The sequence below is a fragment of the Carassius auratus genome, chromosome 6 (genome assembly GCF_003368295.1).
Source record: "Carassius auratus strain Wakin chromosome 6, ASM336829v1, whole genome shotgun sequence".
In the NCBI taxonomy this organism is placed as follows: Eukaryota; Metazoa; Chordata; class Actinopteri; order Cypriniformes; family Cyprinidae; genus Carassius; species Carassius auratus.
This window is the reverse complement of record NC_039248.1, coordinates 19,725,803-19,749,965: the sequence shown is the minus strand read 5'-3', so window position 1 is coordinate 19,749,965 and position 24,163 is coordinate 19,725,803. Positions and strand designations below refer to the sequence as shown.

General features: G+C 36.4%; 1 protein-coding gene across 1 annotated transcript in view; it reads left to right on the top strand.

Moving 5' to 3' along the window:
• LOC113100096 (ribonucleoprotein PTB-binding 2-like) overlaps nt 1–24,163 on the top strand; it is a 63,458-nt gene that overhangs the window by 5,050 nt on the left and 34,245 nt on the right. The window contains 2 exon segments of the mRNA XM_026264971.1: nt 1,823–1,889; nt 21,353–21,825. Coding sequence (XP_026120756.1) covers nt 1,823–1,889; nt 21,353–21,825 — 540 coding nt within the window.

The following is a 24,163-nucleotide window of genomic DNA, read 5'->3' as shown; positions in this document are numbered from 1 at the left end:
CCAAACTGAAAGAACAAAATATAAAAAAAAACATTTTTATTTTATTAAAGGGTGTCATATCACATTCCGTCATCATTTACATAATTTACCCTCATGCCCCAATCCCAAAAATATTTGTTTATCTTTGAAACACAGATGTAGATATTTTTAATGAAACCTGAGATTTTTAATGAAACTTCCACTAAAAGTCCATGTAAAGAAATCTTTGACGATTCAAGATCTGAAAAGTAAGTGTTGTAAATGTAATTAATTATGAATCGAGTGGTCTTTTGTAGTTTTTATGTTTTCATTCACATATAAACATTGATTAGTGCATATACGTAGAGCACATCAAATATGGTAAACGGAAGGTCTTGCTTGACGTGCAAGAACCAATGAGGTTTGTCCTTGACAAGCACGTTTGAGTTTCCACCAGAACTAAATTTTGTTCTTATGCATCAAGCAAACACAGTTCTGCTTTTGTTTAACATATTTGATGTGCATTGATCAGTGTGTGTAAATGAATGTCTAAATTAAATCGGCTCCAATCCAATAACCTGTTCACGTCTCTTCAGAAGACATTAAACTGCTCAATTGCACAATTTTAGGTCCTCAGAAAAATCATTGTTTGTCGGACCGCTGGCATTACATGAAAGTACATCTCAGCACAGCACACATTAACAGCCCCATGCTGCTGCAGTATGCCATGGCCCCTTCTGAATCCAGAAGTCCCTTTGTCATAATCAAATGTGTGTCCTTCTGGATGTTCCTTATGACCAGCTTAAGAAAACACAAAGCCAGTTTGGGCACCTCTGGTTTATCTCTGTGAACACACGCTCAGGATGTGACAGCAGGGCCTGCTGTGTGCATATAAGGAAAAAGGAAGAGATTTATGAGACAGCGTATGTGTGTGTTTATCTGATGGATAACAGTGGACACTCCGGTTCTTTGTGTGACTGCAGCTGGAAACCTTATTCTCATGGCCACACCTTCATTGTATTGATTTTCATAATGATAAAAGATCAAATTTGTATGGCAACACATATACTGTATCTGGATGATCACGCACTGAATTTATTATCACTGAATCTTGCATATTTTATGTTTTTCTTTTCATGTGTTTCACCAGAAATATGTTTATACACCTTTATTTGATTTGAGAATATAAAGAAACCCTTTTGAAAGAGACATTTTATGTCTCAGATTGTCTCTAAATGATGGCTGGACGCCAATTATAACATCACATAATGTGCCAACGTTCTTTCCTCACACAAATTAAATCAACAGCACTATACAAAATATATGCATGCACGAAATTATTATAAAGTTAACACATTATTAAACCTGTTATAGATTTCTACTAACCTCTAGTATGAGGCTATACATTTATATATTACTTAGTCATATTTTGTTTCAATTTCTGCTGCAATAGAGACCCACTTTTCAGAAAGAGTCCTTACCACAGAGTACAGTGCAATAATGCAGTGGATAAATATAGCCTACTACTATATGTAGTGCATTTTTGTGATGTGCTTGTTTGTTTGTTTTGTATTATTATTATAAAAAATTGTATTGTAGTGTATAAGCTTGGTATGACAACGGTAGTCTTTCTCTGATACAATTTAGATTATTTAATGCTGTTATATAACTTATAATATATAAAGCTTATTTACAATTTTAGCTTCAGTTCCACACCGGGCTTCCATTTACTTACCAGTAAATGAAAGAGGAACAAAGCTCAGTCAATCAAATTTGAGGAATTAACTGATAATAATATATATTTCTGTGGCGAAAAACAAACATACATTAATTTGCTCACTTTTTCTCTCTTCATTTTCCCCAGGAGGTCCATGAAATTCTACGCGAGTACGAGCTCAAATACTGTTTTGTGGACCGGAACAAAGGAACAGGTAATTGGCCTCCTTCAGTCATGCTACTGCTCTCATGTTTCTAATGGTTCTCTTCCACCCGAGCCATCAGAATCCAGTCCTCTCGAAAAACACCACACATTTGCCTACTTAACACACCAGAGATGTTAATTTCATGTGGTGCTGAATGAGCACTTACAGAGAATTGTTCTATCTTGATAAAAGGTCTCAGCTCTGTAACTGCCAAAATGTTGCCTGTTTCTTTGAAGTAAAGAGAAGCTTTGAGGATTTTTGAGTTTGTACATTCTGTCACTGTGTTGATTTGTCCTCTTTCTATTTTTGTTCTGTACAAAATACTGAATTAGATAAGCAGTGCATTTTAGATTTCACATATAATTTTAGCTTCATTATAATTGAATAATAAATTAAGATGTAATATTATTTTAACTTCAGTCCATCACTTAAATTAATGATCTAATACGTCCTACTTCATCTGGATTCCAGACCATTTGAAAGCTCAGGGTGACTTCTGAAACAAACCAAGCTTGTCATTCATGCTGAATAACAATTTTTAAGTCTAACATATGGTAATAAATTCTTGAAGATAAATAAGGGAAGATAAACAAAATGCTCTGAAGTTAAGCAAAAGTGTTTCACAGCCTGAATAAAAGGAAAAGCTTGCTTGCTTGGAACTGGAAGGCTTAGTCATACTGAGAAATGTATGAAATAAATTATATATTATATTCACACTCCTCCATGCCTTAGAAATGTAAACAAACAGCACAGACACATAATTTTCCGGACTGTCTAAATTTGGCACAACCTTTTACCAACTCAGATCAGGAAACAAGGGTGTAGTATATCTTTAGACTTGTTCATGATGTGCAACCAATGTAGTATCTTTTTTTTTCGTGTATTGATCCAAATCAAATAGCATTTTACTTTCAGAAAATTGTTTTTAAATATTTCAGCTACTGTAATTATGACAGTTCCTCTTTTAAATGCAGCAATCCTCTCTGAATGTTGTTGTGATGGGAGCATCAATCCTTTCTTCAAAATTTAGTTCAAAATCGTAGACGCAAACCTGGCCAAATGTTCAACATTCCCACATTTTTAGAACTGTTATGACATATATAGAATTAGCAGTGTCTTGAAAAGTGCCACAAGCAACTTGCTTTGAAATATTGTTGAAAAATCAGCTCTAATTTCAAGATGTGGAAGGCTGAGTTAAAATGTTCTAGCATCATTTGGCATATCTTCATGCCAGTATGAAAAATTGTGAATGATCAAAGCTGGAATGCTTCAGAGTAATAGGGTTCATCAGAAGAGAAATCTATTCTGAGTTGCATAAAGTGATGTGGCCAAGTAGGAAGTGTTCCTGTATCAACATTCTTTATTTACATACATATTTTCTTAAATATAATACATTCATGTGTTTGTATTTATATATATATATCCATAATAAATATACACATACACACATATATAATGTACACAAAAACGTCTCGGGTTACACATGTAACCATAGTTCCTCAAGAACGAGACGCTGCATCGGAGAATGCTTCGGGAATGCCTCCAGCATGACCAGCTCTGAATCACATGTGTAATAAGTCCAATGGATGGGTGAAATGTCATAGGTGGGTGACACCAGAGACCAGGAAGCTTAAAAGCATGTGCAGCGAAGCCAACATTAGCCTCTAGGAATGAAGCAAGCGCCGGCAGAGATGCGGGAAGTGTGGCACTGCGACGCAGCGTCTTGTTCCTTCAAGGAACCATGGTTACATGCGTTACCTGAGACGTTCCTCTTCAGGAACTCGAATTGCATCGAAGAACGATTTGTGAACAAGAATGCCCATGCCACCAGACTTAAATCTCTGCCTAGTGTGGGAACCTGCACAGCTAGGGTGAGAGAACTAAAGATACTGGAGTGACTTGCATATCTTAGCCATAGAACCTGACAAAGGTTAAGGGCGTGGACCAACCTGCAGCATTGCAAATGTCCCGCATAGAGACACCTGCTAAGAAGGTCTTAGAGGCTACCAGACTTCTAGTGGATTGAGTCTTGACCCCCAAGGGGGAGGGGAGATCAGAGGACTTATAGGCTATAAAGATGGCATCTACTATCCATCAACGGAGGGTCTGTATACACCTCTCTCAGGGGGAATATAGGAAACTAACAAATGGTCCGCCCTTGTCTACAGGGCAGCTCTGTGGATGTGTGAGGTAACCATCAGAAATCTCCTCAATTGGCTGTGGAGCCTCTAACACCACAGCCAGGTCCCACGTACGGACAATAGAACGTACAGGAGACCTCAGTCTCAGCGCACCATGGAGGACACGTGTAACTAGGGGGTTTCTTCACATTGCCTGGCCACCGAAAGGGGCCTGGTAGGCCGCAATGGGCGCCACGTTGACCTTCAGGGTGGAGTAGGTCAACCCTGTGGAGAAATGGACCTGCAGGAACTCCAGCACTGTACCAACCAGGCAGTTAACTGGGTTGAGCTGTCGGTCTCTGCTCCAAGAAGTGAAAAGTTTCCACTTCAAGGCATACAGTTTCCTCATAGAGGGAGCTCTGAATTGGAAGATGGTCTCAACAACCTTGGTTGAAAGACAGGAAGCTACGAGTTGTGCCCCCTCAGAGGCCACACCCATAACTTCCACCGCTCCGGGCGGGAATGGACTCCGCCTGTAAGAGGAGATCCTTCCTGATGGGCATTTCCCATGGAGAGCCATCGAGGAGTGACGACTGCGGTGAGGATCAGCTTGATCGGAGCAGGTGACAAACAGGTGGCAAACTGTGTGTATACCCACCAGTAATGTAACGCGGTCAGGGAGGAACATACAGCTTGAAACGATGCATGCCCTTGCCCAGTTTATGCTTTGTACGAATGTCAGACTGACACACACACACAGAGAACTTAAAACATAAGTGAATACTTTGAAAATGTATCGAAAGACCAATGGATAATGTTTTTTAATAATAAAAAAGTATGTTAATAACAGTACGCTTTGTTTTTTAATACAATATACTTATTTTTAATACATAAAAAATACAAATATTTTTAATACTGTTTACATGCAGTATACAGTATTTATTTATGCATTTGCTATTGGGGCAAATCAGAATACTAATATATATATACATCAGGGCCTGAATTTTTTTTTGTAAAATGGAGGGAATTCCCCCTTTAGGTGGCTCTTGTGAGGGTATTTTTTTAGCCATTTTTTTAAACTACAATCATCCAACCTAAATGTTTTGTTGCCCAGTCTGTGTTTTACAATTTATAATGTTGTTGATTCATATTTATATTGTGAGGAAGATACTTAAAAAAAACAACAACTCTGAATTGAACTTATTTTAACTAAAAAAGACATGTAAACAGTCAGTAATAAAATAGGAATAGATTAATGCCAAGCTATGGCACAAACAAATAAAATAACAAGATACAACTAAATTTAACTGTGCTTTAAGTTTTTCAGGTAGATTTAACAGTAATATTCAGGTACAGAAATACTAGAATAATCTATTAAACTTTAAAATAACAAAAGTATAAATAAAAAGTATTTTTTTAATCTTAAACGTACTTAAAGGGTTAGTTCACCCAAATATTAAAATTATGTCATCAATAATCCAACATGTCGTTCCAAACCCGTAAGACCTCCGTTCAGCAAGATTGTGCTCAGTTCTAACTATTTATTCCATTTCATATTTTTGGGTAAGAATAAGAAGCACTTCATCCGGTACTTAGTGTCTTTCATTTCTGGAATCTGCATCTGAAATGGCATTTAGCCAATAGTTTATGTATCTCAAAGGGGGCGTGGATTCATTTAAACTTCAGTTACAGATGCATAAATAGGCTTAATGATTTGTTTTTTTTAACATAAAACGTTGAATACTGATATTTTAAATAATTTAAAACATGGAAGAAAAAAACTGTTCAAATGTGACAGCAAGTGAATGTTAATGAGTGAGTCACTGAGATTCAACTGATTCATTCAAACGGCTGATTCATTCAGAAACAAACCATTTGACCGTGTTAATGAGTGAATCACTGAATCATTTATTCAACCGATTAGTTCATAAAGCTGATTCATTAAGTAAACACCGTACATTGCTCAGAGATGCAAAACAGTGCTATAATCTTTGTTTGGACCTACTTTCATTGGCAAAATTTTGCAAAAACAAGATATATTATGTCTAAAATCTAAATCACTTATTGCTTTATTGACCTTGTATAAAATGATTATTAAATGTGATTATGCATCTGCAGAAAAACGGTACTCTTTGTGTGATATAGATTAAGTTAACTAGGCCTACATTAAATTATATAAATATAAAAAGCATACAGAAAAAATATTGCTGTCTACAATTTAGAATGCCAGGAATATTGAGTTTTAATAGACTAATAAATTAATGTGCGTGCACTCTGTGTATGATTTGGTGATATAGACTACTTGATAACGTCAGATTGCACATCATTACAACAACAATTAGCTTATTATTGCAGACGATGCTGTATATCGCACAGCCCAGCCTCGACTTGAGTGGAAAAGTGAAATCATCCGTGCACTTGTTTTCATGAGCAAAAGTGTTTAGAAGTCTAACTTGCAAACGCCAGACCACTGATAGGTCAAAAATGCTTTCCTGCAGTCTGTGTTCTTCTGACTGTTTTGTAATAAGTAACTAATATACTTACAGGAAATGTATCGGAGTAAAAGTATACATTTTAATTAGGAAATGTAGTGGAGTAAAAGTAAAAGTTGTCTGAAATATAAAAACTGAAGTACAGATACTCCCCCCAAAAAAGTTTAAGTACTGTAATGAAGTATTTTTACTTTGTTACATTACAACACTGTATGTAGGTTGCGGTCTCTTTAAGACCTCATGCACGGATCAAACGTTTTTTTTTTTTTTTTTCAACTGTTAACATTAACGTAATAGCATATATAATGACAATGTTTAGTATTAATCGACTGTTTACATGAATACTCATCAAGATGGGCACTTTGATATTTTTTTTAAAATGTATTTGTCCATTTACACGCGAAGGCGCGCACTCTCAGATTTGTCTCTATGTGTCCATGTTTTGGGTGTGAGGCTCACAGAAAGGGTTACCCAGTCACAGAGCGTTCAAGTACCGAATTGCGCACTTGAATGTTTAAAATTGTGAGACTCGAAAGCACGTGCAAATGATATATTCCATCATCTGTTGCAAGCATCTTTCATGATGAAATATTTGCGTGAATTTCCCGCATTACAAGTGGGATATTTAAAAGTATATATTTATATATTTGTCGTAGTTTATGTTTACCCCCTATAGAAGTATGCCCAACTGTGGGAAAAAGATTATGCTCTCATTCTCAGAGCTGTCAAAATAAAAGTCCTCGCACTGTCCATATAAAAGCCCCATTACCAAAACTGCAAAATACTGGCTGATATATCGCATAAATTTTGTCGCCAGCCGTAGATGAAGTGAACTGATGATGAATTGAGCCTCAGCTGCACGGTTACAGTAATTACAGCTGCATATTTCACACAAAGGTATTTTGCACAGTCCAGTGCTAAACCTAAGTCTGATTATCATCCTGCACCTTCATGTAATGCTGGGATTCTGGGCTGCTAAATGTCGTCAGTGTCTAAAACCCCTGGCAGCATTGCAAACATTCCCACATGCTCTAATTAGCAGTATCTGGGGATAAAGGTGAAACACCGTGATGATCTCATCCTCCAGCCGCTCGGGGCTTGTCACCTCCTGCCAGCACCCCAGCAGAGGCTCCGATGTCAAGGATCAGAGTCCAGCGTGCCTGCAATAAGTTGAACGATTTAAAAACGAGTGATTCACATGGCATATAGACCTGCTCTTGCAGTTAGAGTTGAGTTTAAGTGAAGAGCTGTGAAGAGCGAAAAAGAATGAGGAATTACCAAAGAGGAAATGAGGAAAGGCGAGGATACATTGATAAAGACTGCAGGGAGAGAAGACAATCAGAGAAGGAAGAAAGAATGACAGCTTATATGATGGTGGAAGATTGGGGGGGGGGGGGGTAATCCTACAGAAAAATAATTCTTGTCACGTCTGGCGTGCAGCCCGGAATTGAAATATGCTATGATATTCCCAATGCTGGAGGCTTACAGTAAGGGAATTACACACACCTCCCCCTTCTTCCTCATGCTATAGTTGCTTCATACTGCATTATGAATGTTCCTAGGCTAAATGATCTGAACATATGCTTTTAAGGCCTGCCAGGGAAGAGCTGCCTTCCAAAACAGAAATAGTGACAATAGTGGCAAGCTCTCATTTCAAACGTCCGTTCTTAGAAGCACAAGTCCGTATTGTTACTGATCTCAGAGATGTCACATCTGACACGTCTTTATTTCAGGTTTTGCTGGCTATATCTTTGTACGGTCGTTTCAGTCTGCCATGAATATAAAAGTGTGTCTTGGGAAGAGTATGGAGGTCCTCAGTGCTTAGATTCCATGTTATGCACCCGCCACAAAACACAAATACATATAAACATCATCTAGACAAGCTGAGTTTAATAAAATTAGCCCAGCTTTGCATGCACACTCTGTTCTTTCATTTCTAAAGCCTCTTTAGAGAGGTTCAAATTCTCCCCCATGTCTTTTAAATGCCAAACAAGGCTTTTGCAGCTGCTGGCCCTCCAGCTTTATAAATGTTTGGATTGTCTGTAAAGAGAAGCAGCTCTTCTTCAGAGTGGTATGTTCAGTCCGTGGAATGCTGATGATGTAAATTATGGGGCACACTGCCTGACCTCTAGTGTACTATCTATCCCATGTAGACTGATGCAAATGTGTTGTGTTTTACAGGTTTTTTTAGGGCTGTAACTAGCATGAAGCAAAGATGACTACATCTAGGTGGCGTAGGTTCAGAACTTGCATACGCAGAGTAAATGCCATGCAGATAATAACAGATAGCTCTCTCAAGCTATATTAGACATCTTTGGGTGGCTCAAACAAACAGAGCAATGTTTTGATAGCATCGCAGAGCCAGTATGTTTACACTATTTGGTTAGATCAACATTCGACATTCCACTCAAGTTCTTGGCATAAATTATAAAATATACACTGCTGTTCAGAAGTCTCACCAAGGCTGCATTCATTATATCAAAAATACAATAGGAACAGAAACATTTGGAAATTACAACAATTTAAAATAACTTTTTCATGTCATGTCTTTCCTAGGAATGTTATTTGAATCTGGTTTCTGCTTTCTCTATGAATGTTTTAGCAGCATGATAAAGCAGTTTCACTCAAATAGAAGAGACAGGAGAACAGAAAAGGACAGACGTTATAGAAGAAAATATATGATTTTTTTTTTTATTCACATCTCTTATGGATGAAATGATTGTTTTTTCTGCTTATAATCATACATAGGTTTATTGTTTAAGTATTTCTGGCAATTGGAATCTGAGAGAAGCTGTTATTGTACTCAGGAGTGATGTAAAAAGTACAGACTCACAGCAGAGGGAGAAAAGTGCAGAGAAGAAAGTAATACAAGACAACCTACACACTAGTGCATTTAATTGAATTGTCAGTGTCTGGGAAGGCCATTAGGTATCAGACCTTCCTCTATCTCTCTCCCTCCTGTTTACATGGCTGCATAGCTTTTCCAGTCAAATAATCCACGTTTTGATGTCTGCTTTGTGTTTTTTTTTTATTGTATTTCTGCTCTTAATGGAGGTGGTAAGAGTGGCTTGTGAAGACGTTTTCCCTGTAATTACAAAACAACAGAGGGTGTGTGTGTGAAGAGGCGCATACTCTTGTTGAGGGATTTGCTCCGGGTTGTTGCTTCCTCTCTTTAGGTAATGAGGAATATTTATCTTCCATCTCCTTTGCAAAGTTTACTCAAGATTCACCTCAGTGAGTCCAACAAATAGGCTGCGTGGTTTGAAAGCAATTGTTAATAGCTGCACATTATGGGGAGAAAATAAAAGGTGATTTTACACTTAGAACTTACTGTCAGCCATCCTGGATTTTCCCATCCTCTAGTTATAGAATTAAAACGCTCACTTGTTTCAATAGGGGCATCCAATCCCTGATGGAATTCTGAAGGAATGTATGGTGTTCCGGACAGGCGGTGGAATGACAATGGATGCGGTGGGCATGGGAATTAAAATTAAACAATGGGACTTTTGTGTAAACTGCACTGACCTGTAATGAAGACACATACGGATCAAAAGCGCTTACGCTGGCCCAACCACACCAGCTCAATAGGCCTAGTTAGATACTAAACTACATAACTAGTTGCTATATTTTTAAATTCATATGTAACAATTTCAGACCTTTAAGTTTTTGCTTACTTTTATGATCATATTACATTTTGGCTTTTTCCTATTTTTATTTTATATTATTAATAGGTAAAATAATAGCATTATTAAAATAATGGTTTACATTATAGTCTATTTTTTTTTTATAAATATCTTGATATCTTGATAACTTAATATTCTACTAGAGAAGCTTGATATTTGAATTTTACAGTATGGTCCTTGCTGCTTGCTGTCATCCCAAATGGATGGGAATGGTAACGGATGGCTTTCTTCAGGTGTTATGAACCTTCGCAAAACAAAACAAAACAAAACAAAAGTGTTTTGAAGAGCCAATTTAAATATTTTTCAGAGTAATCAGCATCGGCATTGCACATCGTACCCCCTCCTCCACCTCCTCCCCCTTATTGGAGTAAAATGGCATTTAACGTGCAAACATTTGACGTTAGTAGATGTATTGACAAATAAGGCCACCAACAGAGATGTACAGAGATGGAAGAAACATGGGAGAAAGTGAACGGTGCAGTGGAGTAAAGGGACCTTATTTAATTTGTCAAATATTTTTTAAATGCATTAATCATTCGCAGTAATACTAATAGTAGATACAGTACATATGGTTCGAGTTTATTTTGTTAAAAATATCCTATGTGGCTATATTAAAGCTCACTCAGTACTTTTGTCTTGTTTTATTCTCCTTTTCAATTTCCATAACTATCCTGCTTGTAGGTGATCGGAGGATAGTGTGTGCCCTCCCACTTTGTTGCAATTTGATAATTTTTCTAAAATAACTTCTTTTTTTTGCTTTTGAAACTCCCAAGTGGTGCCAGTTTACTATGTTGCAGGATCATTTATTGATAATAAACAATTGATAATAAATTATTATAAAAAGTAATATAATATAATAAAGTTTTGGGCGTGTTTAGCTTGCGAGAGTTGGCAACACTGCTTTTGAGAGACACACAGACTCAGAGAGGTAATACACACATTTAATCCCTCTCTTTCTTTCTGTAGATACTTAGTTATTAGCTGTATTATTAGTCTGCTATCAACGGCTCAAACCTTTGAATTAGATGCATAAGAATTTAATAAAGTTTTAAGGAAAAAACTGGATGAATACCTTGAAATATATAATCTGATCAATGTCTTAACCATAGTATAAGTGGAATAATTTAACTCCATTGAATTAAAATGTGCTTTATATATATCACCCGTCATCAATTATTCTTTATAAATGAATGTACAACATCATTTAATTTAAACAATCCTAAATATTAAGGATGCACCGATACCACTTTTTCCAGTACTCGCCCAATACTGATACTTAAATTTTCGGTACTTGCCGATACCGGCTACCGATACCAATACTGATATTTTTTTTTTTTGCATTTGTACATTTTTTTTATTATTGGGTACAGAAACCAAATGAGCATGTATAATGCTAGCTGGATAACTTAACTTATTAAATAGATACAGTCAAACCAGAATTTATCCAGACACCTTCAACATTTCACATTATCACAGTTTATTCTCTATAGTTTAGAAGATGGTAATAAAACATGACAAAAACTCATGAACTCACTGTGTCAGAACAAATTCATCTCGACAATGTTAGATAACTTTGATAGAAAGATATGTAATGGATTACAATCAACCAAAAATTATTCAGACAGCTGTTGGTATGACAGTATTTACACAACTATCAATACTTAGTCGGGCAACCCTTAGCCTTAATGACTGTCTGTAGTCTCCTGGGCATGCTGTCATCCAGGTTCATGCAAACCTGAACATCTATTTTTTCCCCAGACTTGGTCTGAATAATTTTTGGTTTCAAATTTGAGTCCGTTTAACTGGTAGTCCACTGTTTAAAGAATTTTGGGGTATAATTTGTCATAGTATTTTATTTTGCTATCCTCACTTCCATAAATTAACTATAGTGTCCTGCACCCACTAGTAAAAAAAAAAAAATAGAAAAAATGATATCTGGTCTCTGAATAGTTTTTGGTTTGACTGTACAGTTTATCCTTCGGTTATTTTCACACTATTTTCACACTTAATTATGCCCATTAAAATATATTTCACAACGAGAGGGGCAGTAGTAACGTACTGCCTAGCGCATTGCACACAGGCTGCTAGATTCATCAGCTCATGCACATCAGCTATACAGGCGTTTAATACTGAATGTTTAACATTATATTCAATGCATGAATATCCTACGTAGACAACCTCAATCTCGAATAGCTCCATTCTGCTGTCTGTTGTTCTGTTGTCTATGTTTCTTTGTCTGAATATGGCACTTATCACATTCTTTGTGCTATCGGCGTTTAGTATTGGGCATTTTAACGAGTACAAGTACAAGAGCTCAGTATCAGGCCCGATACCAATACCAGTATCGGTGCATCCCTACTAAATATTGTATTTTTTAAATATTTTTTCATATACTGTATTATTTTAGATTTCATATACCTTTATATTCCTGTGAACAATCAGACTTTTGAGCAAAACACTTTGCATAACATGAAGATGTGATTAGCTCTTGAAAATTCAAGTCTGAAGAAAGTTTGTTATCAGTTGTTGCTTTATTAACAGCATCCATAGTTCAGTTTCAAGTTTTTCTGTTTTGAGGTCTTCAGATCTCGCCTACTAACTGTCAGTTGACACTTTTCTTTCCAACTAATGCAGTTGAAATGTCTGCAGAGTGATTTGAAGCTGCCTTAGTGACCATGAAGTTGAGAGTCTTTGATAAAAGTCTCTGCATACATTTTATCCTCATTTAGCCTCATTATATATAAGGGTTCACGTACAGCCCTGCTGATTTTGCCCAATTATTTTTGATAGGCCATCAATGTTCTGGCCTTTCATGGGCTACTGCGCTAGTTGTGATTGAGAGGGGCTCATAGAACCTTTTGTAAAGCTTTTTTTTTTTTTGGTTTCCTAGCATAAAAAAAAAATTAGGGATGGTTATGTCAATTTATCTAATTAAGTGATTAAACCCTTTTGCTTTTTGCGTTGTAGAATTGCCTATATGTTTGTTTACAAGGTGAAAACGGGCTGATTGTGACTGATATGGTCATAGAAAGAGCTATTTTAAAGAGCTAATTTATGTCTGCTCAGAAAATGGAGGGAAAACCTAATAGCTTAACATATATTATATTATATTATATTATATTATATTATATTATATTATATTATATTATATTATATTATATTATACGACTAGCAGAAAAACAACATGATGCTGTATTAAGCTTTCTGACAGATAATTTATAGATGTTGTTTTTAACATCTGGCAAAGCTTAATAGCACTGAACACCTTGAGAGTTTTCCTGCTGATAAAAATTATATTATACATATATATATATATATATATATATATATATATATATATATATATATATATATATATATATATATATATATATATATATTTTATATAATTAAATGTTTTACAAGTATTATATTATATTATATTATATTATATTATATTATATTATATTATATTATATTATATTATATTATATTATATTAAGCTTTCTGCCAGATTGAAGTTAGCTAACTACTCTCCCTGTGTGCCTCTTGCAAAACACAATGGGTGACTACAGCTTTATACTCCTTAGAACAGTGCTCTTCAGTTCAGTTTATTTTATTTTTTTTACTTTTTCATTCCTGGATGTAGTAACATATTTAGAATACATTGTCTCCCACAGTACAGATCCTTCAAATATGGACGTTCATGCAGACAATACAATAAAAACGCTCAGCCATCAGTTCAGCATCTCAGGATTCTTCTCATGCCTGTGACAGCTCTTCACTGATCTCTCTCAACAGTGGCTTATCACGCAGAGAGACAGCACAGATAACAGCTGAATTCAAGTCCCAAAGGGAGGAGAAGAACACCATTAGAAGCCCACATGCTGTCATTTCACGCCTCAATTCTTGTTATGTGCGCTGTTGTTTGCTGTGCCCAGTTTTTAAATGACTGATTTGCAGCCCTGAAATTAATTGCCGTGTGAGCGTTCACATTCACTCCCAACGGACAGTTCATCAGCACGTACAGTGACAAATCATAGCCGTTAAAACTGCAGTTATCCGACACGTGTGATCTATGAGGGAAACACACCAGAAATGGCTGCCCACTCTCTTGGCTCTTGTCATGTTGTAGTTGTCCTTCGAGAATCACAAATTGGGACAGGAGCATTGTGTTCGTCCCTGCTGACAATGAGAAATACATGGTTAAGGAGTTTGGGTAAATCTCACAAAACATGTCAAAAAAAAAAAAAGATATATATATATATATATATATATATATATATATATATATATATAATGATGCTTAAATAAAATTAAACATTTTTAGGACTATTTTGAATTATTTACATGAAAATTAGGGTGTTTAATTAAGTCCCGCAAGATATTATAATGCGTACAAACATTTTTCTTCAGAGGTTTAAAAAATTCCCATAATTCTTAAAGATTATTCTTATATGTTTTAAATATTTTTTAATAAATATTTTAACAAAATGTGTAGTGCCTTCATTATTATAATTTTTTGTTATTTTAGATATTTTTATTTATTTATATTAATTATTATTATTAATATTTGTTTATTAATTAAGCACTTTTATTATTTATTTTATAAGTCGGTATAAAGGCAGTACAACACATACTACTAAAATGTATAAATGCAATTTCAAATAATAAATAATTTTTGCATCACAGCATTGAGAAGCTGTTGTTTCGTGTGTGTGTGTGTGTGTGTTTAGCTAAAAGTAATTTCTTCTTTTTTTTAAGTTGAGATAACATGATCTTCACTGGTTCAGACCCATTTATTTAGGTGATGCATGCATTCAGGTGATAAGATGTACGTCATTTAAACAGCATGAGCACTCATAACAATCACCCAGCATGCATCTCAGTCTCACAGATGATGAAGATCGAGAGAGGGGGCTGCAAATGGATCCAATAGCAGCGTGGGGGTCTCGTTGTCCACTTGAAGCTTTAGAGGGGCTTTTTACGGGAGCGTGTGGGAGTTACTGCTCGGCCCGACAGCCACTTCAGCCAGATGACTGATGCTGGGAAAGCAGAAGGAGATCATCATTAATTGATGCAGTGGCAAATGTAGGCGGCTTTGGTGAAGGAGCACACACACTCTCACACAAACATGAACACACAGGAGGACAAAGGCCAAAGTCGTGGCTGCTGAAGAGCAGAACACATTTGAATATTGAGGCTGGGTAATGCTAGCATTTAACCGTTCCATTATGGAGCATCTTTGCTGCGCGGTGGGAAATGGGAATAGCAATTTTATTTAGTTCGTTTTTCTCTGTTTTGACCATTTTAGATCTATTTTGGATAGATAGTTGTGCTGTCTGTGTAAGGAGATTTTATTTAGGACACTCCATGTTAATGGTGGTGGATCCTCCAACAAAGGCTCACTGGAAAAAACATGCCTAAACCAACATTGTTGAAATCTAACCGTACCTATACATAAAATTCACTGCACCAACCACTTTTATTCCTTTTCACAAAAATAATTATAACAAACACAGTACTGTTTTATGACCTCAAAATGGTTTTACTTGAGTGCATTTGTAAACTAATACATTTTGACTAGGGTGGGTGATATGACCAAAATCTTATATCACAATATGAGTAATTCTATTTTACGGTTACAATATATATACATATATATATATATACAATACATGTATCATAATATAGTTATTTTTGCTTTAAATAAGGTCTTTAATAATTATTTAAATATCATAATTCTTGTCACCAGTGTCAATATCACACACACACACACACAAAAATACTAGCCTAAAAACAAAACTCACTAAAGACAAGTAAACACTCAGCGATTAAATAAGAATAAGAAACTTATTACAAGCAATATGACCAAAAAAAAGTGATTTAATCAAGAGCAGTTAGAGATTTTTTCTCTTTTGATGTTTGATTAACATGAATGACAGACAGCAGGAATATTAGACTGCTGTCACTTTAAGAGATGCCCGGATTCAATATACTGTTACATGTTTTCTCTCTCAGATGCTTGCTTTCACTTAACACCTAAATTACTATGTTTACAAGGTTACTTGCAAATAGCAGCTTTTTGACATACAAGTATGTGCATTTAACTGTTCAAGGATAGGATGAACAAGTCATTCAGCAAACCAACTTTTTAATATCACCAAAACTAATTTTTAATACTTTTGTAATTGTCATATTATTTCATATTATGCAGACATTATTGGACAGCTTTTCTAACCGGCATGCATCAGGCGGTTATCACTGGTGATCGGTTCTACTTCCACATCTTAAATTAAACAATTTTCACAGCATTTCGTCCATCTCCAACAAAAACAGATTAATTTCCCAAGCCTATATTTACAATATAGACCAGATGAGTGTGTCTGCTTGTTCTTTTGCATGTTCATCAGAATACATACCACAACAAATCTACAGTATGGCAGCTGTCAGCTTTGTTGGGTGTTTTCAGTGGTAATTGACATGCCGCGATATAGCTGTGTGTGTGTTCTAGTGTTATATTAAACATTAGGTTAGGTGAACTTCGTATCGATATAGTTGCAGTTGGGAACTACAGGTATGCATGTGTGTTTGTGTATCTCTGATCTGCCAGCTGACACGCCATAAAATACTAGTTGGATCACAGAGCGTCTGTCTGCGTGTTTGTGATAGTGTGTATGTGTGTCTGCCTGAATGCTTGATAATTGACATGGTGGAAAGCAGCGGGGGAAGGCTTGTTTGTGCTCTGCTGCTGAAGGCAGCTAGTGGGGGGAGGACACTCTGTCAAGGCACAGCCTGAAGGACCCAAACTTGGCCCAGCAATGATGGCCTTGGTCTGTTAAGATATTGCCGCCATCTGGTAAAGGCACCCAGTCTGAACGGAGCCTAACAAGCCATAGCGAGCACAGTACCAGGACAGAGCTGCGTTGTCTGCTCTTTGCCAGAGACCTAGTTGTAAACTAAAACCACAGTGATTGCATGCGTCTATGTCACAGTGGCTGAATCCTCATTCAGGGTGCTGTGGTGTTTAGCAATGACAGATTAAGGATAGTGCAAGTTAAAGGTGTTTCTGGGATTTAACTCAGGAATCTTAGCTTGTTCAAATATTTAGTTGCACTTTAATATTTTTAGGGTTCTGATTACACCTGATATTAAAATGAGCTATTAAAATCTGATTACAAGTAGAGAATGTTAAATACAGGTGTAAACGGGGTGTGAAACCCTTTGTTTTGAGCTTGTCTACTTTGGATTACTCCAAAAACACTGGGTTGCTTTCTAGTGTAGATGGGCATGTGGTTGAATGTGTTTTGAACAGCCACAAGAACCACTTGGCTGTCTGAAATAGTAAGTTTGGTTGAAAGGTGAAAAATGTAACACAGACTCAAAGCGTTCGGTGTAGTTTTGCGGCTAGTAGAGCAGAAACGAAAGCTGCTGCTTTCAGCATAATTTTCCATTGTCTCGTTTTGCATTTGTAAGTAAATTGTGTGAGCTTATTTCACAATATTAGATCGGAAGATCAGAAAAGGCCATACATACACCTGCCCACAGACCCTTCCCTCAAAGAAATCAGGAAGTTGGTTTAAAGTGAAAATGGAACATTTTTTAAATTGCAGGTGTAAACAGAAATGTGACTCTCTTTTAATAATCCAATTGACCAAAACACATCGTAATACCAGGTAAACATTGCATAGGATGAAGATTTTTTTTTATTTTAAAGGGTAGTTTATTCCTCTGATGGCAAAGCTCAGTTTTCAGCCACCATTGCTCCAGTCTTCAGTGTTTCAGAAACCATTAGAAGCATTGCTTATTATCACCAGTTTTTAAAAGTTGTCCTGCCTAATATTTTTTGTGAAAACTAATTTTTTATAATTTGTTGATGAAAAGAAAGTTTAAAAGAACATAATGTATTTGATATTGTCTTTACTGTCACTTTTATACATGCATTTATTGCATTATTGCTGAAAGTATTCATTTCTTTTTTTTAAACTATACATATATATATATGTATATATATATATACATATGTGTGTGTGTGTGTGTGTGTGTGTGTGTGTGTGTGTATATATATATATATATATATATATATATATATATATATATATATATATATATATATATATATATATATATATATAAAACAATGATCCCAAACTGCGGAACAGTAGTGTATGCACCACATAGAGTTTTGGTCTTAAAAGGTCAGATAAATTGAAAAATGAAATAAAAATGGTAAACATTTTGGTTTTTCAGTTGAATCATGTTACGTAAAACAGAAAGTGTCTGTTTAGCAGTTTTAAGGCCCATTCACATCAAGAACGATAACTGTAAAGATAACGATATTAGCATCCACACCAGCGAATCATGTGTTTATTTTAAGTTCATGCTCATTTGCCACTTTAAAGCTCATGACAGCAGGATTGATTATGATTGGCTGTCGATATCTGTATTATTCATCAGCTGGAAAAAATCGTTCTGAAAGTGATTCCTATGTTATAATTTCTATGTGCCTCTATCATATATTTGTAGTGTGGACTCTGCTATTCTTTAATATTGAGAACGATTTTAGAACTATATCTTTATCGTTATCTTTATAGTTATCATTCTTGATGTGAACAGGGCTATACACTTTTTTTTTTTACTCTGCAAAGCCTATTTTTACTCATATTTTGCACTCCCCGAGTGTTCATTTTGGACCCTGACTTCAGCATTTCCAAAACCAACAAAATAACAATCATGTAGTATTCCTCTCTCTCAATTTTTGCTGGTGTGCCAATGTTTACCCTTCAGCCTGCCAAAAGTGGCACAAGGTTTATGACCCCTCATTTGTGTTAGCTAGATATTTATTACGCGTCATGCATTTCTCTTGGTATCAATATGTAAATTCATGAAATAGTGGGATTTAGTACAATTTTCCCATTGCCAAAGAAGTGCATTGAGTGTTTAGCAGAAATATGTGGATTTTGCTAGCCAGTTAGTTGGAATGATGCTTTATGAGTGTCATTAGCCTGGACAGGAGCAACTACATCAATCATTTAACCCTGTGTGCTAACAGATACAAGCCCATGCTTTTTTAAATGCTGTGATCTTGCACACTCTGGCTTAATGAATCTCAATGAGCTCTCACAGTGTGAGTAGAGCTTGTGTCGTACACGACAGTAGCTGAGTGAGTGTTACTCCTCCCCAGCATATTATCATCTCAGAGTTAACGAAAAGTCTAATGAGTGTAATAAGAACGGGGAAACGGAGCACAGACAATGCTCATGGGATGAGGAGGCTCAACGCTGTGTTTTTAACTTTATAATTGCTGTAATTGTAGTGCCTTTGTTTTGTGATGTTTCTAGAATCCAATGATAAACGTTTCAATCTGGACTCTGACCACCAATCTGACCACCACGGACCTAAAGAAGCCATGAACGATCTGCAATAGACATCTTCTATTGACTGCCAAGCCTCTCATGCTATTCATTTTTGTGTCAGAGCCTGTGTATAGCGCTTATTAATGACTCCACTGTACATTAATGAGTCATTTTAGATGTCTCATGGCAGAAGAATTATAGGCTTTTATGCTGTTACAATAAAGCCCCCCACCACACAACCCCCCTAAACTCGACTTAGCCAGGAAAAAAAAACGAATAACTGTCACAGATTGAGACGAAGGCTATAATCAGGTTTCTGTGTTTTAAAAAATGGCCGTCTCAGCGCTGTCACCAGCTAAAGTGGCTGTGATTTCTAAGATTATTGTGTTAGCTGCTCTTTGTTCACTCTGTATTTTTTCTTTGTCGGATAAGAAAATGCCTAGCTATGCTTCATGTACTCTAGTAAAAGGAAGGGAGGAATGAGGGGGATGGAGACGGATGAAAAAAATGAAGTATAAACGAGATTAACTTCAATGGATTAAGGCCCTGTGTGAAACTAGTTACTATAATTATTTACTATTTATTCTAAAAGATTACTGTAGTTTTAAAGGATTGTCATTGTGAAAGGTATTACAAGTTCAGCAGAAGTTAAAGGGCTGATTAGTTTCTAAAGAGGGTGGAAAGCATCCAGTTAGTTCTTGCTAAACTATTTATTGGGAAATAATGCAACAGATTATTTTACTGTATAAACAGCATAAATGTCATAAACTGGGTTTTGTGCTCAAATGCTGGATGCATAATTGCAAGTAATGTGCGAAACATATTCAGAATTAGATTGATAGACATATTTTCAAACAATTTATGCCCTGTTTTTTAAAATAATGTAAAATCCTTTTATGTTTGATAATTAAATCAACAGACTTCTTGTGAAGTTAATTACACGATTTAATTGAATTTAATGGTAATTAAGGATTATTTTATGACAGGCTCACTGTACTGACACATTTCCAGGAATTAATCAGGTTTGTAAACTGAGAGCCATATGCCAATCCAAAGACAATCTGTTAAATTTTTGCTTTTACAAAGCTTTTCCTTTTTTGTTGGAATGAAGTTATTCATATGTAGTCAGGATGAATCAGAAGTAACTGCAGATCTTTTTTATTTCAAATAGTGAAATACATTGGAGTTGTTAATTTGATTTTAAGATGTGGGCATGGCATTTAAAAATGGAGACAGATGCGATCTTGAGGGTACAGGGATTACGTGGTCTAAATGATGGGATTTTATAAAAAAAAAAAAAAAAATGCTACATTTAAAAGAAATAGAACAGCATGGATGTATAGTTCACTATAAGAGTAATGTATTTCAAAAATATTTCATGCTGACTTTAAGTGTCATGCATAGAAGGAATTTAAAGGATTGGGAATCGCATGCATTACTTGTCCACTAAAATTGTGATATATATGTATGCTTGTTCTGGAATTTCACTTTTTTTTAAGGTTTTGCTGTGTATTCACTGCAGTTAACATCCGTGTCAATGTCAATGTTTACTCCTGCAGAGTTCTTGTCCACAGACATATAACATATAACTGCAATTTGTTTAATGTCATATTATAATGTTTTTTTTTTTTTCTGGCCTGTATGTTGATTTTTATGTTTGATGAGTTTTTCCATTTGTGTTTTGTTAGACTCAGCATGACCCACAATTTTAGTTCTTACTTACACACCGGAGTTAGTACTGCTCTTGTCAGTTTTAACACTCAAGATCTGTTTGATATGCTGTTTCAGTGTTTTATTAATGTTTTTTTTGTGTCTGTGTGTTATGTGTGTGTGTCTCACTAGCCTTCGTAACCCTTCTAAATGGCGACCAGGCACAGGATGCCATCCGAACTCTGCACCAGACATCAGTCCGGGGCCGTGACATCACCGTCCAGCTTCAGCCCACGGACTCTCTCCTGTGTGTCACCAACCTGCCCTACACAGTCACTGCCAGCCAGTTTCAGGAGCTGGTGCGCTCCTACGGCAACATTGAACGCTGTTTCCTGGTGTACAGTGACCTTACGGGCCACTCCAAAGGCTACGGCTTTGTGGAGTACATGAAGAAGGATTCGGCCTCCAGGGCACGGTCAGAACTCTTGGGCAAACCGCTGGGCGACCGTGCACTCATGGTGCAGTGGGCTGACGTCAACCACCTGACCTCCGCTGACCACCTCCACTCCAAGTGCCTATGCGTGGATCGCCTGCCGCTAGACTTTGAAGACACGGAGGAGCTGGCGCACATTTTTTCAGAAAGCTACAAACCCGTCTTCTGCCAGGTGAGATGTGAAGAAAAGAAACAGGGCGTTTGTATTTAGGCATTTCACCTCCACCGACATGGCTGGAAAAAAATATTTTACAGAAAAAATGATTAGGTGAAGTAAAAGGTGATAATATTTCTTAGTCCAAAAGAGAAATGATTTCTTTAGGGCTACTGCAGTCCAGCGGAATTTGTTGGTTGCTGCCACTTGCAGTCTTAAAAAGGATAGTTCACCCAAAAATGAAAGTTTTGTCATCATTTAATCACCCTCATCTTTGTTTCAAACTTGTATGGCTTTCTTTATTCTGTGGAACACAAAAGGAGAAGTTTAGCACATTGTTTCTGGTGCTGTTTTTCATACAATGAAAGTGAAAAAATGGGAACTGTCAAGCTTCAGAAATTACATAAGAACACCCATAAAAGTTTGTGTGACAAATGAATTCAGTTTTTGATTCGCTTTAAAGAACCAGCTCATTTGAGTAATTTATACATGTAAAGGATTCTGGCCTCAGTGATTGTGCTCACATAAAAATGGCTTATAGGAGTTATTTGTTAGGGAATCAGACTAAACTTATTCTTCTGAGCTTTTCTGAGTGACGAAAGAAAAAAGAAAGGCTTTGAGGATGAAGACAACAACTCCCATGATTCCACACTTAGTCACGACATCATCAAACTACACTACCTGGTCTTTGTTTATTTTTAATATGTGCCCTCCAGCGTTCAAGAATTACATATTGTACCTTTTAGGGTAATTAATTAAGGAATCAGACTACACTGGTCACACATTTCTTCATTAGCATCATTTTGGTTCCAAAATTTCTGGAACCGTTTCTCAATACAACCCGGGTTTCTTTTACCAATCTAGTCATTAGAGAAGTACTGATGTTCTGATTGTGGCTTTAGAGGTTGAGTTCTGTTACCAGACTTGGTGATGAGGACTTGTGAGGAAACCCTACCCAGCCTTCACTTCTGTCTCCACTGTGTTAAGAAGAGAGAGCTTTTCACCATGCAAACCTTCTGCAGAAATCAATACCGTCCAGGAAAAATGCCTTTAAGTGCTGATGCAGGATACAGTTTCCTCAACCCCCATCCTAATCAAAACCATTTAAGCTAAAGGGCAACACTGGCTTTAGATCTACAGTTAGGGCCAACACCAGCCAACACAGAAATCAATACGCTACACCGTCTCAGTCCCATGAAGTTTTGCAACAGCACTAAACCCACAACATCTTCTGGAGTGTATGAGATGCATCAAGCTCTCAGGACTTTGACCTCAAATTGCATCACAGTGCTCTCAGGCCTCTTTAATACTCAAGCTTTGCTTCAAAAATCAATAATGGAGCTCTCTGAATATTGCCGCCCCCACTACTGTACAGAAATGAGACAACTCGATGAACTGCACTGGTGAATCAGCTCATTTCTGTGCAGGAGATGCCGGAAAATAAGATGCAAAATGTGCCTCCCGTCGACAGAAAATGTCTCATCAATATTTAGGAGGTTTTTAATGATCTAAAAGCTTTTTTTATAACTGGATGATGATTGGAAAGAGTGACTCTAGTAATGTGTTCTCCTAATTGGAGTTCTTCAACGCAGCTGTTTTGATATATGGAGTTATTTCAGGGTTTATTCAGCCCTTCTGTTGTAATAGCGCAGTGGTTTTTAAACCTTTTCAGGTGGTTCTTCACTTTAAAAGTAAAAGAAAAACAGCAAACCATTTCACCATCCAAACTATATTTTATATATATATATATATATATATATACAGTATTGTTCAAAATAATAGCAGTACAATGTGACTAACCAGAATAATCAAGGTTTTTCGTATATTTTTTTATTGCTACGTGGCAAACAAGTTACCAGTAGGTTCAGTAGATTCTCAGAAAACAAATGAGACCCAGCATTCATGATATGCACGCTCTTAAGGCTGTGCAATTGGGCAATTAGTTGAATTAGTTGAAAGGGGTGTGTTCAAAAAAATAGCAGTGTGGCATTCAATCACTGAGGTCATCAATTTTGTGAAGAAACAGGTGTGAATCAGGTGGCCCCTATTTAAGGATGAAGCCAACACTTGTTGAACATGCATTTGAAAGCTGAGGAAAATGGGTCGTTCAAGACATTGTTCAGAAGAACAGCGTACTTTGATTAAAAAGTTGATTAGAGAGGGGAAAACCTATAAAGAGGTGCAAAAATGATAGGCTGTTCAGCTAAAATGATCTCCAATGCCTTAAAATGGAGAGCAAAACCAGAGAGACGTGGAAGAAAACAGAAGACAACCATCAAAATGGATAGAAGAATAACCAGAATGGCAAAGGCTCAGCCAATGATCACCTCCAGGAAGATCAAAGACAGTCTGGAGT